The following is a 14,503-nucleotide window of genomic DNA, read 5'->3' as shown; positions in this document are numbered from 1 at the left end:
CTTGGGAAAATGTGAGAAAAAAAAAGACAGAAAATGACATCGTTTTAATTTGGCTCCAGACACTTGGTAAAGTACTCTAAAGTTTCATTTTGCCGACAAAAGGACTTGGTGAAAATTTTCTTCTTCTCATCTCTCTCATCTCTCCGCATACAATCTATCTCAGCCAATCCAGAATGTTGGTCAAGCTGTCTCCGCAAGCAACCATCTTCATCTTTTCTAACCTCAACTTTAAATCCTTTGGCTAAGACATCTGGAAGGGCAGGCAGGGAGTAAAATTAGAAGATCGGAGCTGTACATTGGGAAAGCTGGAAGATACTTCAGGCGCGCAAATGTTGTTCCAAAATCAAAGTGGTAAACACAATGAAGCTCTTATGTTTGATTTCGTTGTCAAGAAATTACCTGCAACTTGGAAATTAAGGTAATCAGAATTAAAAGGAGGAAATTGTATTGTCCTGCAACTTGGAAATTTTTTTCTGAGAAGTAAAGATTCTTGGCCTGAGCTGTCGCTAGTTGAGTTATATTGTCCTCATTTAAGATTGTTGAAAGATTTAAATATGATATCTATCTAATTGTAGCATTAATAGCAACTCGGTGTTGGATGCTTTTTCTTTAGCTGCAATGGAGATGAAAACTTGAGGAAATTTGTTCAATTGGATTGCGTATTTTTGAGGAGATCGATCTTTATGTCCATGTTACATTTGTTCTATCGTCATGCCATAATTGTACATAGGCTAGCTAATAAAGTGTCCATGGGTGATTAGTATGTTGCCCAAAACCTGTTCGATAAAAAGTCAATTCCCCCTGTTTTTCATTTTTTTCTATGAAACCTAGCTGTAATTGAAGTTTGTTTAGGCAGCTAGTTCTGTTTGGGGATGGGGACGGTTAAGCAAAACTGTGAATAGAGAGCTTCAACCAAATTGCATTGCTTATCGTAATCATGAACACTCAGCAACAAGTTCGATATAAATAAATGAAACAAGGACCATGGTCTATATATGCCTAGCAGGAAATTATCCTGGTGACAGAATTGGGAAACCGTGACTATGTAAGCCCAAAGACAATTAAGATGCAGATAATGGACCGCCAATGTGAGGCACAGAATTTGCATAACAAAGGTAACCTTTGCTGCCTTTTGGCTTTTGCCACAAAGGTGGTCCTCCGGCTAAGTGCATATTTCACCCAATGGTATCACTTATATCACTATTGCTTTTTTCTATGTTAAATTCTATGTAGTACTTGCATCTTTACATCATTTTTCTGTTTTAAATTGTATGTCTAATCAGTACGTGAGTTGCTTGAAATATATAGTATAACACTTGTACTAAGTGTCTTCTGCACTTGATCAGTCTATTATAGTGCAAATTTTGAGCCCAAAAAAGGGGACTTTTAGATTAATAAGACAGAGACATTGATGTAGTTGGGTCAAAGTATTTTGACATGTTCATAAGGATCTTCATAGGCATGATTAGAAGCTAGGGGACTTTTCTGTCATTCTTTTTTCCAATTACCTATGCCGTCAATTGCATGCCTTTCTAAAGAGATGACTTATAAAATTAATCACTACACACCAAAGATGTATGTATACTTTGATGAAAATTTAGTAAAATTCTTGAATTTCACCTTTAGTTTTCACGCTCATGTGTTTGTTTAACCATTGACATTTCAGATTGAACTTAGGAATTTTGCGAAGACGTGAGCGCAGGAGTTGGTACGAAGGGTTTTTTTTCTGTTATTAGGTAAATAAAATTTCTATCCGCTTACTTGCAAATTCTGTTTTTATAGATTGTTGAGAAATTTTGCATTTTGTTGATTTCCTTTATTTGCTGGCTGCTTGATAAATTCCTTTTTGTTGAGAAATTCTTGAACTTGAAATTAGGGACTTGTAAGCCACGACCTGAGTTTAAAAAGTAGGCTATTGGAAGCTCGTTGGAGGACATTTATTTATATTAAAAGTATGGATAAAAGATGGATGGATTTTCCAAGAACAAGTGAAAAGTACGAGACAGGACTTCAAATGTTTCTAAACTTCGCATTTTCTAGATCAAGTTGTGACGGAAAGATTTTGTGTCCTTGCAAAGATTGCGGCATGGGTGTTTGTGTGACAAAAATGGAAGCATATGATCATTTGAAAGTGGTAGGATTTATCAAGGGTTATAATAATTGGATAGCACATGGAGAACTTTCAAACTACAATGAAACCACATCTAATTCTGAAAATACATCAATTGGGGTTTCAAATGGGACTAATGACATGCAAGACTTGGTCCATGTTGTATTTGGGATACCACATGGAACAAATGAATTGAATAGAGAAGGGGACATTCCTGTTTCAGAGGCTGAAAAATTTTACAAATTGATTGATGATTCTCAACAGGATTTGTACAATGGTTGCAAAAATTTCTCGAAATTGTCTTTCATTATTCGTTTGCTTCACCTAAAATGCCTAGGTAAGATGAGTAACAAGATTTTTAATATGCTTGTTGAGCTGTTGAGAGAAGCATTTCCGGAGGCCATGACTAATTTGCCGTCTTCTTACTATGAGGCTGAGAAATTGATGAATACATTGGGGCTGGGTTATGAAAAGATCGATGCATGTCCTAATGATTGTTCTCTTTATAGGGGTAGTGCTGAAAAAAGAACTTCATGCGAAACATGTAACGAGCTTAGGTGGGTTGCTTCAGAAAATGATCCAACTGGGAAAAAAAGGAAAATTCCTTAAAAAGTGTTGTGGCATTTTCCCTTAAAACCTAGATTACAAAGACTATTTATGTCTTCTAAAATTGCATCTCAAATGAGATGGCATGAGGAAAAATGTACAAAAGATGGTTGTATGAGACATCCAGCTGATTCTCCAGCTTGGCAAACTTTTGACCATCTACATCCAGAATTTGCTAAGGATTGTCGAAATGTTAGATTGGGGTTGGCATCTGACGGGTTTAATCCATTCAACAACATGAGTTCTACACACAGTACTTGGCCTGTAGTTTTAATACCATATAACTTACCTCCGTGGATGTGTATGAAGCAACCGTACTTCATGTTGTCTTTGTTAATACCCGGACCATCCTCTCCTAGGGATAATATTGATGTTTATCTACAGCCTCTAGTTAAAGAACTGACCGAATTGTGGGATTTTGGCATTCAAACTTATGATGCATCCCAAAAAGAAAATTTTCAACTGCATGCGGCTCTGTTGTGGACCATTAGTGATTTCCCTGGATATGCAATGTTATCTGGGTGGAGCACTAAAGGTGAATATGCTTATCCTGTTTGTCACAAGTTCACTCATGCATGACGGTTGACTCATAGTTTCAAATATTGCTACATGGGTCATCGGAGATTCTTAGATAGTAAGCATAAATTTAGAAAGCAAGCCCAATTCTTTGATGGCACTGAAGAACATGGAAAGCGACCACCTTTGCAAACCGGGGATATGATTGTGAGTGAATTGGGAGACTTGCAAATTAAATTTGGAAAACTTGTGAAAGGTAATCCGAAGCTGCCTTTCAATTGGAAAAAGAGGAGTATTTTCTTTGACTTGCCATATTGGAAAGATAATGTCTTAAGACACAATCTTGACTTCATGCACATTGAGAAAAATGTTTGTGAAAACATTTGGGGGACATTGCTGGACACCGAGGATAAAACAAAGGACCATTATAATTCCCGCCGTGATTTGAGAGAAATGGGACTAAGAAAAGAGCTGCATCCCATTGAGACAGAACCTGGAAAGGTGTACTTACCTCCATCTTCCTTTGCAATGGATAAAAAACAGAAAACTGTATTTTGCAATGTGCTAAAAAAGGTGAAAGTTCCAGATGGTTATGCAGCTAACGTCTCAAGATGCGTTCGAGTAAAACCACCAAGAATTTCAGGGCTTAAAAGTCATGATAATCATATCCTAATGCAGCAATTGATGCCTATAGCTTTGAGAAAAACTTTACCAAAATCAGTGCGCTATCCTTTGATTCGATTGAGTAGATACTTCAGGCAGCTTTGTTCTAAAGTTATTTGTCCTCAAGATGTGGTTCGTTTGGAAAGTGAAATTGCCGTCATACTCTGCGATCTTGAGAAATGCTTCCCACCAACCTTCTTCGATGTCATGGTGTATTTAGTTGTTCATTTGGCAACTGAAGTGAAATTAGGTGGGCCGGTGTATTATCGTTGGATGTATATTGTAGAGAGGTACTGCTTGTAATTCTCATTATGCCTTAAATGTTTATTCCTTTTTTGCTTTCTTTGATTTGTGGGACTAATTAGAGAGTTTGGAATGATGATAATTTAGGTACTTAGGAACATTAAAATCTTATGTTCGAAATAAAAGTAGGCCTGAAGGTTCGATTGCTCAAGGCTACTTGGCAGAAGAATGCATTAACTTTTGCTCATTGTATCTTGCGGACTATGTTGAGACAAAATTCAATCGTCCAAGCAGAAATGAAGAAGTACATAAGGAAATTGAAGATGGTTTAGATATATTCTCTGAATCAGGACATCCTTTGGGGAGGGGCAAGCCAACATTCTTTGATGCTCACATCTTGAGTAAAGCACATCAGTATATTTATTTAACTGTGATGCTGTCACACCTTACATAGAGTAAGTTCAACTACAACTTGATGCATTAAAATTTTATTGTAGAATTCAATGTATGATTACAATTTTGACTCATGTACTTCTAGGCAGCATCATAGATTGATAGAAGAAGGACATCCTCAAGTTCCACAGCATCTAAAAGAGCGCTTGCACAGTGAAAATTTTGCATGTTGGTTTGCTGAACATGTAAGTAAAATTCTGAATATTAAGTACAATTTGAATTGTAGGACTTCAAATATAGTTTCATCTTTTTTTTTTTTTTTTTTTTTACAGATTGACAAGTTAGAACTTCCTCAAAATGTTTCGGTGTTGAGAGAGTTGAGGTTCCTTGCTAAAGGTCCAGATGTTGTTGGAATCCAACATGGCAGGTATGTTGTTAATGGATTTCGGTTTCACACCAAAGAAGTTGAGAAGAAAAGAAAAACGCAAAATAGTGGTGTTACAGCCAATGCAACAACATCCAGTTTTGCAAGTATAAGGGATCAAAATCCAGTTTTGAGTGAACTAGTTTACTTCGACATCTTGAAAAATATGATTGAATTAATTTATGGAGGTCGCCGGGTGGTGTTATTCGAATGTGATTGGATATCAAATGGTTCGAGAATGAAACAAGATGCTGATGGGTTTACTTTAGTCAATTTTGCAAACGTGAGGCCTCATGTTGAGCCATTTATACTCGCTTCACAAGCATCACAGGTTTTTTATGTCGAAGATCCAACTGATAAGGATTGGCAAGTGGTTATCTCTACCACTGCAAGAGTTGGATATAACATGGGCACAACCATGGATGTTGAGACATATTTGCAAAGTGATGTTGGCAATCCTGTTGTTGAGAATGAAAATGAGGAAATTAGTTGGGTTCGTGAGAATGGACTTGGGATTGAAGTTGATTTGTCCCAATATAATCTGATTTAGAATCTTTGATAGCTTTAAAGCTTACTGGCCTTATTCTTCTCTGTTTCAATTGCTAGGCCTAGGCTTTATTTCCTTTTGTCGATGGGTTTTGCATTTTTTTTTTTTAGTTTAGTGCTCTTGGTGTCATGTTAAGCCTTCTGACAGATGTGATAAAAGAGTTGGTGCTATTAGTTAAAACTTGTGTATTAATTTGCCTCTTTAAGGCCTTTCTTCATTGATACTCCCATGGTCCAGTTTTTGGATTTCTAGTCTTGGTTAGTAATCGTCAGTCTTATTCATAAAAATGGTATTGGAATGATTTTTCTTTTAATAGCATGAGAACAATTGGCAACCGAGGCTATGATTTGGGGAGAACAATTGGCAACGTACGGAATGTGCAAATCATTTCAGACCAAACATAAAACTATCCAACTTTCCAAGGAACCCATTACTTATTTTAAGAGCCCAATGGGCTGGATAAATACTGGTCATTATTTTATAAGCAATTCCATTAATTGGAAGCTGTAATATTACATTTGTGAATCATTATATTATGGTCAATTCTTTTTCCCAATAACCCGAGGTCTAATTTTTTATCAATAGAAATATTTTGAAACTTTAATCTATAAATTTCTTAAATAATTTTGTAATACCATGAAAAAATTATTTTTTAAACCAATAACAATACAAAAAGTTAATTCCAATAGAGCTTTCTAGTCCAACTGATCTTTGATCGAATTTAATCGGTTTAGTCGCAATTTTAGATTATCCTTCAAAGTGACCAGGGACACGATCGAACCGATCAAGCACGATCGAATCGATCAAACCGATCATACTATATGTTTATGTTCAATCAATGCGTTGTAAGTGTAAGCCTAAGGTTAATCATTGAAAAGTTCAATATTAAGATCTTGTAAGTGATAGTAAGCTTCTAATTAACACAAAGTTCAATGGCAATTGCTTTGGAATTGAAAACATTGCATATATATATATATATATATATGTTTATGTTCAATCAATGCGTTGTAAGTGTAAGCATAAGGTTAATCATTGCCAAGTTCAATAGTAAGATCTTATAAGTGATAGTAAGCTTCTAATTAACACAAAGTTCAATGGCAATTGCTTTGGAATTGAAAACATCGAATATATATATATATATATATATATATATGTTTATGTTCAATCAATGCGTTGTAAGTGTAAGCCTAAGGTTAATCATTGAAAAGTTCAATATTAAGATCTTGTAAGTGATAGTAAGCTTCTAATTAACACAAAGTTCAATGGCAATTGCTTTGGAATTGAAAACATTGAATATATATATATATATATATATATATATATATATATATATGTTTATGTTCAATTAATGCGTTGTAAGTGTAAGCCCGAGGTTAATCATTGAAAAGTTCAATAGTAAGATCTTGTAAGTGATAGTAAGTTTCTAATTAACACAAAGTTCAATGGCAATTGCTTTGGAATTTTTAACAATGAATATACATATATATATATATGGGTAAAAAATAAAAAAGCCCCCTGTGGTAAGCCTAATACACAGAAAAACCCCCTATGGTTTCAAAATATACAATACGACACCTCATATTTTAAACTAAATTATAAAGGTGACGGAATCCGTTAAACTTAACGGAAATGACTTATTGGAACCTAAAAAAAAAATTTGATGCCTATTTTTTTTCAAATATACCTATTCTACCCCTTAACCCTCAATTCTCTCTACTTAAAGAATAAAACAAATGATTTTTTTGAGCTGTCTTTTGCTTAATTATATCAGTGCATTTTGGTCATTTCGTCCATTTCCGTTAAGTTTAACGGATTCCGTCACCTTTACAATTTAGTTCAAAACATGAGGGATCGTGTTGTATATTTTGAAACCATTGGGGGCTTTTCTATGTATTAGGTTAACCACAGAGGGGTTTTTTTTTTTTACCCTATATATATATATATATATATATATGTTTATGTTCAATTAATGCGTTGTAAGTGTAAGCCTAAGGTTAATCATTGAAAAGTTCAATAGTAAGATCTTGTAAGTGATAGTAAGTTTCTAATTAACACAAAGTTCAATGGCAATTGCTTTGGAATTGAAAACATTGAATATATATATATATATATATTCAATGTTTATGTTCAATCAATTCTAATCCCAATGTTTATCAATGGAAAGTTCATGTATTCACAAGTTAATTTTCTTGTTTCATAAACTAATTTGATCCTTCCAATGGCTTGTTAGACTACAAGCCGTACATAATTGCTCGCAGCATAAAATAAATTGAGTAACCGAAAACATTTTGATTAAAAGAATGTTTTTTGTTAGCTTCTCAAAATTTTTAATTATTTTTATATTTTTAGTTATTATATTACATTGTATATAGTTTTAACAAAATTTTTATTTGTTATATTTTTAGTTGTTATATAGCTGTAACAAAATTTTTGATTGTTATATTATATTGTATATAGCTCTTGCAAAATTTTTATTTGTTATATTTTTAGTTGTTATATAGCTTTAACAAAATTTTTAGTTGTTATATTATATTGTATATAGCTTTAACAAGATTTTTAGCCTTTATATTTTTAGTTGTTATATTATATTGTATATAGCTTTAACCAAAATTTTAGTTGTTATACAGCTTTAACAAAATTTTGCCCAAACACACAAAAATTGTCATTAGTAGCGCGGCAAATTGAAAAATTCAAGAGGCTTGACTAATTTACTTTGGCGTCATTAGTACCGCCTTTATTTCAGACATCTTCTCTCTCTCTCGTTGTCCTCTGCCTTTGTCTTCTCTCTCTCTTTCAAGCTCGCACAACCAATTTGAGTCAATTGCCGTCCATGAACTCGCACCCTTTTGGGTAACTTGGTTGAGCTTGTGCCAGGCAAATCCCTTATTCGGCTGTTGTGTTGGCTTGGTGGGAAGAAATCAGAAATTAGGGCTTCAAAGCTTGGGAAACCGAGAAGTTAGGGATTCAAGCCATAGTTTCAGGTAATTTCAGTATTTTGTGTCTAACTTTGCATTGCATGGTAGACATGTTCTTGCATTGCATGGTAGATTTAGTTTTTAGGCTATTCGATTCCCATCTCTGACAAGCACCTTCTCCGTTTCTGAGAAGCACATTTCTAGGTAGAATGTTTGCTTTGGGGGGTGGTGGTGGTGTGAAAAGCTTTTGGGGTGGTGGCGGTGTGAAAAGCACATTTCTGAGAAGCACATTTCTAGGTGAGCCTGGTCGAATGGAGACTGCTACTGTGAACTGAATGTACAATTTCAACCATCTGTTTTTGGTGATGGGTTCTCGTTTTCAGTCTTTCACCGTGATGCTCTTCATCTCCTTCCTGTTCTACAACTGTATTGTTTGTACTGCTACAATTGTATTGGATAAAGTGTTTGTGCATTTACTGTTAAGTGTCAACCCATAACTGTGGATGTGGCTCTGGCAAAAAGAGAAGTAATTTGGTTTGGAATCGTCAATGCTACGTAAAGCTTGAGCTCTTGTTTAGATGAGACACTATCTTAGAACAATAGAATTAGTGTTCTTGATAAATGCAGAACCATGTCAGAATCTGTAAATAAAAGTATTCAGTACAGCTTCATAACCGACCCGATTGCCACCCTAAACATACAAAACCAAGAGTTGTATTTGTTGGTAGAATACATTATCCTCTGCAATTTTTGGTTATCACATGGCCAAGTATATTTCGTTAATTCAAGACAATCATTTATTAGTTTGCTCCATTACTGAAGTTAAAATTATGTGGACTCTTCTACTTACGCCCTCATTGAGCATAAGCATACCAACTTTTGATCATAGGCATCATTCTCAGAACAATATGGAAAAAGTTTCATGTCTAGCGGTAGTAAATTCTGCATATCTTTCATGCTGAAAGGATGTAGATCAAAGCATTTCCCATGTATATTCTTGCAGTCACTTAAGCATGTAGCTTTCATTTCATTTCCAATTAGTTGCTGCATTGAATCATATATTCTCCATTTGTTTCTCTGTTCTATTGACAGCTCCATAGTCTTCCCCTGGTTTATTCTTGCAGAATGCCATTTGTTACTTGTCATGCCAGTTTATTGTTCAAGTAGTACTTCTTTATAATAGCATTTGTAAGTTAAAGAAACTATAGGTAGAGTGTTTGCTTCAATAAATTTTAAACATTTACATTTGTCCCTTTCTTCACTCAAATATTATGCAGGTATGGCCCGTAGAGGTCGAAAATGTAAGCGCGCTACAAATGGATTGAGAGATGAACCAATTGAGCAACCTCCCTCATGTTATGAAACAAGGCAGCAGCCTCCACTTGGAACAAGACATGAAAATGTAATTGAACAAGTGCAAGGAGAAGCTGCTTGGGCACCTCAATCTGCAATTCAGAATTCTACATTGGGAATAATGCATGAATCAGGTGACCAAGTTACTCAACAAGCTGATGGAGGTTCCAAGTCGCATGAGCAGTGCCAGAACTCTCCAATTCAACAATCTCCACTTGGAACAAGGCATGAAGCAACTGAAGAAAGTCCAAATCAGGATTCTCGAGGTCCACATTCCAGTGACACCACCTTCATGTCATGCAACTCGGACAATGCAGGTATTACTAACTGTTTTGAACCAATTCCAGAAGTGCATTTTGTTATGTTCATAACTTGCACCTTTTTCTTATTTTAAACAGGAAAAGAAACTACAAATGATTCAAGTGAAGTACATCATAAAACCCGAGGCCCTACATTTATGAAAGAAATTTGGGATCGGCCTAAGGAACTTCCACGGATTGAGATTAAACTCGATGACAATGGGATCCCAATAAGTGAGAAAACCTCTTTCTCTGAATTCTTGGGCAGTTTGGCTAGGAATGGTATGTATTGTCCAATAGATGTTGAAACATGGCTTAAAATGTCAAGGAAACTTAAAATGGACATGTTAGAAGTGATAAAGGTAATGGCAGCTTTTGTATTATGTATGCTTTGTACAAAAATTACTGTGAAGTTGTGTTGATTTTCTTGTTGCTAACTACGTTTCAGGAAAGGTTTGCTTTGCCTATGGGACTGGAAACTTGGACCTTAAGATCTATTGGCAAAAAATGGAGAAGCTGGAAGGCAGATTTAAAGGCTAACTATTTTGATCCTGCCGTGCCAAATGCTGAAGCTCGGTTTCAAAAGGACATAAGGGTACGGGAAGAGCAATGGATCAAACTTTGGGCTTATTGGAAAAGTGAAGAAGCAAAGGTACAAATTAGCTACAACATTCTTCATAAAGTTGTGTTCATTCAATGCTGTAATCTTGCTTTTGATTTTGAAATTTAGAAACTAAGTGAGAGGAACAAGAAAGCTAGAGGGGAGAAGAAGATGAACCACACAACCGGAAAAAAATCATTTGCTCATCTTCGGAACCACTTGGTGATACCTCATCCACTTTTTAGTTGCTAATTTTTTTTGCTCGTACATGTTTCATTATGTTAGCTTGTTTTTTAATTATATGCTAAATGCTAAAACTATAATTAAAACGATTCAATTTCTTATAGGCCAAACAGTTGGGAAGACCTCCTATTAGAGTAGAAATGTTCAATAAGTTTTATACCCATGCCGATGGAACTCCATCAAGTACCATAGTTGCTGAGAATTTGGTAAGGATCCGAGAACACAAGCCTATCAATTCTACCATAAATGTTTTCAGACAGACTTTTGCAATAACAAGTGTTTTCCTTTATTACGTAGGAAAAAATGACTGAGCTGAAAAATCAGCTTCCATCGGATTCGCAAGATCCAGTTGGTCGTGATGATATATTTGCCCAGGTGGTTGGGCAAGACAAACATGGTCATGTTCGCTTGTTTAGTGACGGTGTGAATCCAACGGACTTATGGGAAGACATTCCTAGTCGTAACACATGCTACCGTATAAGTGTTCAACAACAGTCAACATTAGTCCGTTTGGAGGAAAGGCTTCAGCGACAAGATGATGAAATAGCCAGCTTGAAGAAAATGGTTTTAGTTCAACATGGAAGGGGCTCTCCAATTGACAGCCCGAGACATCCTTCATCATCATCTAACAATGTGTCAAGCCATGCTCCATCGCGAGCCACGCGACCTATTCGAGTAAGTATTTACAACTTCTAAACTTTTGCATTTGTAATCTGGAATTTGGCATGAGTTTGATTCTTGTACTTGTTGGATGTTTACTAGGTAGGGAATATGGTTTCACTAAAAAGTTTGTTTGACCCAACAAAAATCGTGGCAAAGGGATATTTACGGAGTCTGAATCCATTGGATGAGGTCGGGGGACAAGTTCTTGGGCCAAACTGGTGTGAAATACAGATACAAGTTGCAATGACTCCACGTGAGCAATTGATTAGACCATATGGTTTACAACAAACGATTCAAGATGCACTTGGTGCACCAGTTGCTTGGCCTTGTCATTTGGTGAGATATGCACTTAAATACATTGCGGATTTTCTGGAATTTTAGTTCTAGTTATGATGATCTAATGATCCCCTTGGTCTTTGTGCACAGGTGGAACCAGTTGAAGAATGATGGGGACTTCGTGGTTATGCCTGAGGACTCTCAACAAAATGGAAAGTTTGGAAGCTACTTCTACTTCTTTCAACTTATTAGGGATGAGAGTCTTTTATTTTGTGCTTCCGATAGAGCTTTTAAGTTATTGTAAATGAGAATCTTTCGGTACTGGTTTGATATTTTAGTACTTGCTTTTAGCACTTGTTTGCGTTTTAGTATTTTCTATGTTTGTACTTGTTATCGACTTTTAATTCAATGAATTATATTTGAGTATCGACTTCTTCTTTTACATTGCCATATGCATTCTGCTCTTTGGGATAATTTTACAAGTCCCTTGGGATTCTGGTTGATGGAATGTACAGCAAGGAGGACTAATTGCAGGTTGCTTCCATATAAAAAAACCAGGGAAAATTCTCCTGGCAATTAAAAGTGTCAGCATAGCTTAGCTTCGAAAAACACTAACAACAAATGGGCATGTCGTCCAACACATTGTAAATTCACATGGTTACGTGTCCTTAAAGCCATATATTAAGACAACTCAAGATGCCTTCATAAATTTGATATCCTACTGATTCCCTACTGATGTCCTAACGCTATACAGACATTTTCGATTATCACAAAAAAAGGATTTGTTGGCAGAGGTAAAAATATAGCAACATGGTTTGCCTGACACATTTGAATGCTGCTAAAGATTTGAGGCTATCCCCACATTGGAAGGGACAACACTCGCCATGGGTGTCAGGATAGATAAAGTGTCAGGTTAGATTTTCTATACTGACACCTTTAAATGCCGCTAAAGGCCATTTTTGTTGTAGTGAGGTAACGTCATTACCTGCTACAGACCTATATTTTTGATAGAAAATTGGCCTCATACCATCTCGGCCAGGATATTTGAGTGGATGCATCTGAGATAGTATGTTATTATGCTAAATAGTATGCTGGATAGTATGTTATTAAGGAATTAAAAACCAAAGACGCATTTTTGTTGGCAATTTTGCATGACCAGGAGTTATTTCTTGCATTATACCTTTAAATTCCCAGAAAAAAAAAAAGCAAGGGGAAAGATTCGGTTCATATGAGGCTTTATTTTCTTCTATTTTTGGTTCCCACTGTGTAATCTACTTTCCTTAATAACACTGTAAAGATAATGTGATAAGTGGCTTTGATACCACTTCTACCCAGGCTACTTTCTATTGAAATGTTCATAGAAAATTTAGTATAAAAATTGGACTTACTGAAAATTTAGAGCGGCCTTTGATAGCGGAAGCTTGATGAATGGTTGAATCCTTGATCTTTATTATATTTGGAGAAGGAAGGAAACAAAAGTAATTGAATACAAGAGTAGTTGGAAAGAGGGATTGAGAGATTTGTCTAAGGATTTTTACACGAGAGTGTTTTGTTCTCTTTTTCTCACTAATTCGCCGATGCTTTGTCTTCTGATTTTGAATCTAAATCTTGTTCTTTTTCTCTTGTCAAACTTCTAAGTTGAAAATGAGGTGCTGAAATATTATTAGGGAATTTTAATTCTGGTTTCTTTATAGTATCTATTTTTGTGTTTAATACTTCCATATGTTGAGAAATTGTATGAAGGATTTGATTTGTATAATTATTTTGTTGATAAACTTTTTTAATGTCTTCTAAATTTATTGTATTATTTGCATTTAAGCTTGATTCAACTTCTCTACCCTTTTTAAAAGGTGACGCTATTATATCTCCTTGATCTATATTAATTTTTACTTCTTGTAATGGAGGATGTATTGATGTTATTATTTGTTCATCTTTTAATTTCCATTTTTTGTATAAATTGGTTTGAACATTTATTTGTGGTGTATTATATATATCATTTATTCCTATTTTTGAAGTATAGAATGATAGCCAAGTAAAGAAAGGAAAATCAAATTTTTGTTTTTCTAATTCATTTTTCCATTCTAAAATTAATTTTCTTTTATATTCAGATTCTAATTGAAAAAACCAAATTCTTTTTTCAGTATTTTCTTCATCTTCAAAATCTTCTTGTAAGTATTTATGATTTATTTTATATGGTTTATTTATAACATTTATTTCTCCTTTCATTTGTGAATGGGTTGGAGAATATTCTGATTGATTTTGATTTATAACTTCAGGAATAGGAGTTTTATATTTAAAATTTGAGGTACTTTCTAAAGGAAAATTAATCTCAGTTGATTCATAATTAGAATATCTGGCTGGTGGCCAAGAATAAGTTGAATCAGGTTTCTCTCTTAATGATGAAAATCTTATTAGAGTATTACCATCAGGTTTTTCTATAATATCTTCTGCAGTAGTTTGTTCTATATTTCTTGCTATTTGTGGATTTTTAATTTCAAATTCACTAGGTATAGTTATTTCATTCCATTTTAGTCTTTTTGAAATATAAGTTGTAGGTCTATCTGCATCTACTTGTAATAGAGTTGTTTCTTCTTTAAGAGTTGGAGTCATTATAAATTTAGAATTTAAATGTGAAGATAGAGGTCTATAAT

At 34.8% G+C, this 14,503-nt stretch overlaps 2 protein-coding genes across 2 annotated transcripts; both read left to right on the top strand.

The window, feature by feature from the left end:
* The first annotated feature begins 3,325 nt into the window (after positions 1 to 3,325).
* Positions 3,326 to 5,815, top strand: LOC140035590 (uncharacterized). Its single transcript, XM_072076881.1, has 5 exons — positions 3,326 to 4,185; positions 4,328 to 4,464; positions 4,554 to 4,593; positions 4,677 to 4,776; positions 4,864 to 5,815. The coding sequence occupies exons 1-5, from the start codon at positions 3,326 to 3,328 to the stop codon at positions 5,503 to 5,505; spliced, it is 1,779 nt and encodes a 592-aa protein (XP_071932982.1). The 3' UTR covers positions 5,506 to 5,815.
* Positions 5,816 to 9,696: 3,881 nt separating this feature from the next.
* LOC113728899 (uncharacterized) lies at positions 9,697 to 12,023 on the top strand. The gene is made up of 7 exons (XM_072076879.1): positions 9,697 to 10,087; positions 10,169 to 10,431; positions 10,518 to 10,721; positions 11,018 to 11,119; positions 11,211 to 11,588; positions 11,676 to 11,912; positions 12,003 to 12,023. The coding sequence occupies exons 1-7, from the start codon at positions 9,697 to 9,699 to the stop codon at positions 12,021 to 12,023; spliced, it is 1,596 nt and encodes a 531-aa protein (XP_071932980.1).
* The last annotated feature ends 2,480 nt before the right edge of the window (positions 12,024 to 14,503 follow it).

Source organism: Coffea arabica, chromosome 2c (assembly GCF_036785885.1).
Source record: "Coffea arabica cultivar ET-39 chromosome 2c, Coffea Arabica ET-39 HiFi, whole genome shotgun sequence".
NCBI classification, from domain to species: domain Eukaryota; kingdom Viridiplantae; phylum Streptophyta; class Magnoliopsida; order Gentianales; family Rubiaceae; genus Coffea; species Coffea arabica.
Note: the sequence above shows the minus strand (reverse complement) of the source record. Positions and strands in the feature narration are given on the sequence as shown.